General features: G+C 40.2%; 1 protein-coding gene across 1 annotated transcript; it reads right to left on the bottom strand.

Annotated features, from left to right (window-relative positions):
- Positions 1–1,525: 1,525 nt before the first annotated feature.
- Positions 1,526–7,951, bottom strand: LOC131361210 (intermediate filament protein ON3-like). The gene is made up of 9 exons (XM_058402188.1): positions 7,266–7,951; positions 5,103–5,311; positions 4,882–4,942; positions 4,693–4,788; positions 3,898–4,062; positions 2,829–2,954; positions 2,325–2,545; positions 1,985–2,028; positions 1,526–1,885 (listed from the first exon to the last, which is right to left on the bottom strand). Exons 1-9 carry the CDS (start codon positions 7,644–7,646, stop codon positions 1,788–1,790), a joined length of 1,401 nt encoding a protein of 466 aa, XP_058258171.1. The 5' UTR covers positions 7,647–7,951; the 3' UTR covers positions 1,526–1,787.
- Positions 7,952–7,980: the final 29 nt, after the last annotated feature.

Here is a 7,980-nt window from a genome sequence, read left to right as displayed (position 1 = left end):
AGTCCTGACCTCAACCCCATAGAACACCTTTGGGATGAATTAGAGTGGAGACTGTGAGCCAGACCTTCTCGTCCAACATCAGTGTCTGACCTCACAAATGCGCTTCTAGAGGAACGGTCAAAAATTCCCATAAACACACTCCTAAACCTTGTGGAAAGCCTTCCCAGAAGAGTTGAAGCTGTTATAGCTGCAAAGGGCGGGGCAACTCCATATTACATTCATGTGCATGTAAAGGCAGACGTCCCAAAACTTTTGGCAATATAGTGTATATTTTATATAACATTTTACACATGCAGGTATCATTACAGTGGGGTTTGTGTAGATTAATATATTTGTAAAGGAAAGTTGATGATGTTACATGAACAGAAGGATAATGGCGCCACCTTCTGGCTTCAGTGTGTGTTTTTGTCCTATTTATAATTTTTTTTTAAATAAGTTTTCTTTAAAAATTCAGGTTTTATTCAAATTTTTTTGGTCTCGTTATCTCAATATACAGATTTAATTTTAATGAGAATAATTCGATTCAGTTGTAATGTACAGTTCGATTTCTGTCCTATGAACCTCTCGTTTTATTTATCTAATTCCCTTTGTGTTTGTTTATTCATTTAAAATACTGGAACAGCCATGTCATACTTTTATACTGATTTATAAATATTTAATACATATAAAATATGAAAGGCTTCTTTTATCTGATAAATTTCTCACAGATATTTATATCACCTAGCTCATTATTAACTTTCCTGCGGTCTATTTCTAAGTTGTTCAATCATCCAACCGACTCTTCGGATCTCTGAATCGATTCCCATGTTTTATCTCAAAGAGAACCGAATCTTAGAACCGAGTGGTTCGTGAAAGACACTTCACTACTTTTTACCTGCCGGAGAAAGCGAGAAGATTCACGAGGTAGAATGTCATTATTAGTACTTTTACAGTAAAAACTGTAAAGTTAATTATCTATATAGATAGGCCGTTATCTAGAACAGCTCATGCTAATTAGCTTCAATCAAAATAAAAATAGCTAGTCACGCGCGCGCGGTTTTCTACTTTACTCCAGTATAAATATTTCTTCTATCTTCTATTTTCAAACTGCAAAAGCTATTTTTACCCTTTAAATTGTCTCAGAAATCTACCTATTTCCTTCCTTAATACACCTTTCCTGGAGCCCAAAAATTACACATGATTTTCGACCGTTATTTGATTCAGTAGCCAAAGTGACTCTTCGGATCTGTGAATCGACTCCTCATGTCTGTTTAAAAAAAAAAAGGCGCAAAGAACCGACTCAGAGAGTCAACTCTTTGGTTCATGACAAAATCTTTTAAGTTTAAATAAATATCTGAGGAATTGAAAACCTCATCTTTAATACTTTTTCACATTTAATGTTTTAAATATGTCACAGTGGTGATAAACACATGCACTCATGTAAATCACACTTATATCTAAAATGATTTAGAAGCCCATTAGAGCGAGTATCACTACTTTTCTAAAGGCATCTGCCAAATATTAGTTTCTCTCATCCAGATACTACATAGACAAATGAAAAATAAGTGCTTTAGAAGATGCACTGGACCATATACTCAGTACATTGCTTGAAATATTCAGTCATCATCGGGGATAAAAGTTTTATTAGTGGAAAACAAGAAGAATACATTCAGTGACCAAGGCGAGAGGTGGAGATTTAAAACATGGGGGGGGTTCAAAATATGCTGAATGAGATCATTTCTTAGGGTCTTGAGTTCTTCTTCCAGTCAAGACTCTGTCTTGTCCTTCAGACCAGGACTTTAATGGTCTTAATCGGTGTGAATGACCGTAGTCTCACTGCCCAGACCTGCAACACGAGCAGCGGGGGACATGACCATGCTGCTTTCCAGCAGATGAGACTGATACGCTACAGACATGGAGAGAAAGTGATTTTAAAAGTGATGACAATAATATAAAGATTAAACAGCACAGACAGGATTAGAGAGAAATACACCGTGACACTCACAGGTCTGTCTGGAGATGCTGACCGATTGACCTCCACGCACCAATCTGTGGGGAAAAGAGTTTACCTTTTTAATAACAAGTGCAAGATTGAAGATTTTTAATAAAAACAAACCATACACTCACGCTAACATGCTTGTGGGTGTGGCCTGTCCTGAGATTAACTAGTGATAATAGTGAAGAAATCAGACCATGTGCTCCATTGGTCTGGTCAGAGGATTCCTTTGAGCTAATCACTTGAAAATATTGCTTTATGTCGTTTCTTCTATGTATTTGATATCGAGAGTGTTCTGATTAAAGAGGACACTTGGATCCTGGTGTGAAGGCCACATGCTCCATCCTACCTGCTTTCCTCTCCCTCCAGTAGCTTCCTGTAGGTGGCGATCTCGATATCCAGAGCCAGTTTGATGTTCATGAGTGACTGGTACTCGCGTACTTGACGGGCCATGTCATGTTTAGCTCTCTGAAGAGCCTCCTCCAGCTCCTGTACACGGAGTTTCGCCTCCTTCAATGCTATTTCACCACGTTCCTCTGCCTCTTTGATCTGAAGCTCCTGACTGGTGCGCTGGAGAGATGTGGAAAGAAAAAAATGCAGTGTTAGAAGGAAAAAAATCCACATTTTGACTAGAGGCTCCAGAGTCTTCATCATAGTGTTGCTATAAGATATCATTAGGTAGGTGTTGTGAATTGTCCAGTATTAACCAACCCCTGAAAGGCTTCCTTTCCCCATATCACAGACAAGCTTAACACCTAAAACTTCCCATAAAATGGAAGAAGCTGTGTTTTAGAGCAGACAGCAGTGTCATGGACATTATTCCCAGCTGCAGAGGTTTTCAGGAGATTCTTACCAGTCCCTTGATGGCTTCGAGCTCGGACTGCATCCGCTGGATTTTGCGGTTATATTCAGTGATTTCACCTTTAGTTGTTCTCAGGTTTTCTCCATACTGTGTGACCGTAACTTGCAGCTCTTCATACTAACACACACACACACACACACACACACACACACACACACACACACATACAAACACACACACATACATTTTGTATAAATTTCAATGAATGAAGGTGATTTATACCATTGTATATTACTTTTCTCATGCAAATTGAATCACTGGAATTGTTTTGTGCAAGAATTTGTCCTCATTTCTAGTCTGTGTGATAACATTTTACTTTTAAATACCTTAATGCATTTAAGCTACACTATATTGCCAGAAGTTTTGGGACGTCTGCCTTTCCATGCACATGAATGTAATATGGAGTTGTCCCGCCCTTTACAGCTATAACAGCTTCAACTCTTCTGGGAAGACTTTCCACAAGGTTTAGGAGTGTGTTTATGGGAATTTTTAACCGTTCCTCTAGAAGCACATTTGTGAGGTCAGACACTGATGTTGGACGAGAAGGTCTGTCTCACAGTCTCCACTCTAATTCATCCCAAAGGTGTTCTATGGGGTTGAGGTCAGGACTCTGTGCAGGACAGTCAGGTTCCTCCACACCAAACTCACTCATCCATGTCTTTATGGACCTTGCTTTGGTCACTGGTGTGCAGTCATGTTGGAACAGGAAGGGGTCATCCCCAAACTGTTCCCACAAAGAGCATGAAATTGTCCAAAATGTCTTGGTATGAAGCTGAAGCATTAAGAGTTCCTTTCACTGGAACTAAGGGGCGGAGCCCAACCCCTGAAAAACAACACCTGAACTCAATGATTTGGAGGGGTGTCCCAATACTTTTTGGCAATATAGTGTTTTCTCAAGTTTAAAGTATTGACGCTAAACTCCATAAACATGTTTTTTTTTTTTTACTTTAGCATAGTGATTTATTTTAGAACTGAAAAATATGTTATAGTGTTAAGCTCTAAAGCAGATTTTCAGCTCTGGTGGTGAGATTTAGACAATAAAGCGTCCTAGCTTCCCCACCTTCTGTTTGTACCAGCTCTCAGCTTCAGTGCGGTTTCGTTTGGCGATTTCATCATACTGCGCTCGCACTTCAGATACAATAGCATCCATGTCCAGGTCTCTTCTGTTATCCATCTCCACCACCACTGATGTTTCTCCGATCAGAGATTTCAGCTCCTTCAGCTCCTGTGAACAGAGGAAGTGCTGTGTGTGTTAAAAGCTCATTTACACCACCGTGCCGTTGAATTCTGGATTGTGATTGGTCAGAAGCTGTTGAACTGGTTTATTCTATAACAGCAGCTCTGACTGTAGATCACAAGTGCATATATTGATAGATTATGGTTTCTATAGTAACAGCTCATTTACATATACAACAATGTGTGTTATTGTTGTAAAAGTTTTCTGTAAGAAGCTTTATTTATGAAAGGAGTCTCCAGTGTCAGTGCTTTGTAACTGACACGGGCAAAGCTATATGTTTGGAATACACAAAAAGGACTTTACTTTTTAGCAAGAAGAAATAGACAGTGGTGAGGAAACAACGTTGATCTTTATAGCTGCTAGGACTAGAACAGGAACTGGAATTTATATTGAGGACGTCCAGATAGGACAACAAGGACGTCATTCATTAATAAATAAAAACTTGTAATTGTTGTCAAACTGCTGTAGTATATGAGGAATGCAATGCTTAGGGGAAGTGCTGTTATAGGAAAATAATCAACTTTATGGTGGTGACAGTATCTTATGTTCATCTCACCTACAAAGGCATCACACACCTATTACTGATTTATCATACAATAGAAAGAAGTAGGAATGCACCTGCTCATAGATCAGTGTCAGGAACTCAATCTCATCTTTAAGGTTGTTCAGTGATGTCTCCAGCTCCACCGTGTTCATGTAAGACTGATCAGCATCCTGAAAAGCACAGCATACAGAACTACACTCTCTGTTCAGGGTCCGAGTTCTTCACATGCAGACACTGCTTACAAAATAAATGATTTAGTTCACCTTTTTTAACAGCACAAAGGTGTTCTCTGAGTCGGTACGTTTGTTGATCTCCTCCTCATACCTGTAAGACACACACACTCAGATTTTCAATATTTATCTTTATACTCTTTTCTTTCAGCCAGATCCCAGTTCTTGAATGCTGGCATTCATCAAGTAGGTGCTGATAATTCGCTTTAAGAGTATCTAAAGAACAACAGGTTTTTTTAAACATCTTTTCATACTTTTGTTTAAAGTCCTCCACCAGACCCTTCATGTTATTCAGATCACACTCCAGGTGTCGTTTTTCATTGTCCAGGCCGTCCAGGTGTCTGTGCAGTTTGGCGATGTGGTTCTCAAACATGCCGTTGATTCTAGTGCTGGAGGTGGTCTGTTCTTGCAGAAGGCTCCACTTGGTCTCCAACCGTTTGTTCTCCTGCTCCAGGAAACGCACCTACAGTGGGGCAGCAAAGATTTTAATGAGCATTTAATCAGTTATCATTGTGGTTCCAGAGTCTGTCTTTGGTGGCTCCACCTACCCGTGTTTTTATTTCTGTTCAAGTGCAAAAGGATTTGAATAATATCCACATAACAAACCATAAAATAATTGAGCTGGAATATAAATGGGATATTTGTGTATATGCTTAATCTTAATGTAATTATTCATGTCCAGATGACTGGACCTTCTGAGATTTTCCCAATGTAATAAAAGTGTTCCAAAGGAAGTACAACCAGTCAACCAGCGACAGACTCGTGAATGCTCAAGACTCACACTGGGAGCAAAGGTCCACCTGGCTGTCCGATCCCAAAGAAGAGCTACTGTAGCACAAATTGTTTAAAAAGATTACGTTGGCTGTGGAAGAAAGAAGTCACACAGAGCATCACATGGGGCTGTTTAGCTGCAGAGTGACCATACTGACTCCGGGACGCTGCTAAAAGTGCCTACAATGAGCAATAAAACAATGGAAGAAGGTGGTCTGGTCTGATGAATCGTGTATTCTTTTACATCATGTGGACAGTGGAGTGTGTGTGTGTTGTTCACTTGAGAAAGAGAGGGCACCAGAAGAAGGCCAGCTGGCCGAGGCAGTGTGATGCTCAGGGTAATGTAATGCTGGGAAACCTTGAGTTCATATCGATGTTGTTTGACTGCCAACCAAAAGATTGTCACAGACCAACTACATGTTCTTAATGGCAGTGTGCTCTTTCAGCAGGATGCTCCCTGTCACAATGTTCAGGAACACGTTAAGGAACTTCACAAGGTGTTGACTGAAATCTCCAGATCTCAGTCCAATTGAGTGTTTGTGGGATGTTCTGGAGAAACATCTCTGATCCATGAGGGCTCCACCTCTTACAGGACCTAAAAGATCTGCTGCTAACGTCTTGATGGCAGATACCACAGCACATCTTCAGAGGACTTCTTCGCATTCTTGAAGGGAGAGTTTGATATTTCCATTCTTGTAATCAGTTTACTCATTAACACTGAGCCTGTTATCTCTCAGCCATGCTTTATTTTATATGATAAACACTTTGTGAGCATGGGAGTGGTCTTCTAGGCTAAAGGTGTATGAGGGAAGGTGTGTCACTTCTGTTGAAGCTGATAACCGATGTAATGAAGGTCATACTATTTGGACTTTATAACTGACAGTAAACATTAGCCTGTGAGGAAGGTTGTCCGAGTGTCGAGGGTGTGAAGCAATAACAGGATAAAACCTAACCAATTTACAAGCATCAAACTGAAGCAGTGATCTACGATAAGAAGAGATATTACACAGTTCCCACTGAGAATGTCACCAAAAATCTATTAGATGGTGTTTTCTGATATATCAAAGGTCTGAAAATGTTTTTCTTTAATAGCTTTAAAGGGTATTTCAAAAAGGACTAGACTTCTTACATTTAAGAATTTGCATCATGCCAGAGTTCATCTCTGCTTTCTAAATCTGATGGAGCTCTGCCCCCATTTGAACAGATCATAATGTATCTATGCATTTTAGCCAAAATATAAAAAAGGCTAGTTTATTTTAAAAGGATAAACATGGCAATACTAGCTAAGTGAATTTTAAATTAGAATTTAACAACCAGTGGTCTCAGCACGTACTCCCGGGTTGCCAGATTGGTGACTGTTTCCAGTGAAATTGGTAGTATGTATTTAAAACTTTTTTTTTTTTTTTTAGAAATTTTGAGGATGTTTCCATTTTAACTCTTAGTACCTTGGGAAACAAGACTGTATTCTTTCCAAAGTTGTACTTCAATATTCAAGTGTACTTAGCTTTCTGTTTATCTGGCATCTCAGACAAATTAGGATTGAGAAGTTCCAATGTACTTAAGTTTGGACATACACTTTGACAGAAGAAGCGACAGAAAGTATGTAGAAAGACCAAAGTCAGAATAACAGATGGAAAATGTCTTACTTTATCAATAAAGGAGGCAAATCGGTTGTTCAGGGTCTTGATCTGTTCTTTCTCCTCAGTTCTAATGGCTTGGATTTTAGGGTCAATCTCCAGGTTCAGTGGAGTCAGGAGGCTCTTGTTGACCGTCACAGCAGTCAGTGGGGGGAACACGACAGGACCCCGACCGGCTCCTGGTCCCATTCCTGCTCTATACATATAATCCATACTCCCACCATACATTCCTGAGTTTACGAGCTGCCCTCCAACCACCCTAACTGCCCCGCCGGTGCTCCCATAGGAGCTGCACACAGAGTAGTTCTTCCTCACGGTGCCAGTCACAGGGCCGGTGTAGGAGCGGCTGCTGTAGGAGCTATCGACTGTTGTCCTAAGTGTCTTCTCCATGCTGGACCTAGACTGGGAGCGAATGGAGATGGAGATCGATGGAGTGGAGGTGGAGATGGTCAGTGTCCAACACTTCACTCACTTTTATAGCAGGACCTGGCGAGGTGATTTGTTGGTGGTGATGGTGTTGCGGGGGTGAATGTCACACATTAACCACCTCTGAAGTTATTTAACAGAGAAGCACATACCCAAGTTATCTCAACTCTTAGGTCATTGCTATCAATTCTAGTGTATACAATGGAGTGCAAGTTGTGTACCAACCTGATAATGAGGCATAAAATGCACAGCCTCACCAGAACCTTTATATCACTTTATACTTGCACTTGTAAAAATC

This window comes from Hemibagrus wyckioides, linkage group LG11 (assembly GCF_019097595.1).
Source record: "Hemibagrus wyckioides isolate EC202008001 linkage group LG11, SWU_Hwy_1.0, whole genome shotgun sequence".
Lineage (NCBI taxonomy): Eukaryota > Metazoa > Chordata > Actinopteri > Siluriformes > Bagridae > Hemibagrus > Hemibagrus wyckioides.
Note: the sequence above shows the minus strand (reverse complement) of the source record. Positions and strands in the feature narration are given on the sequence as shown.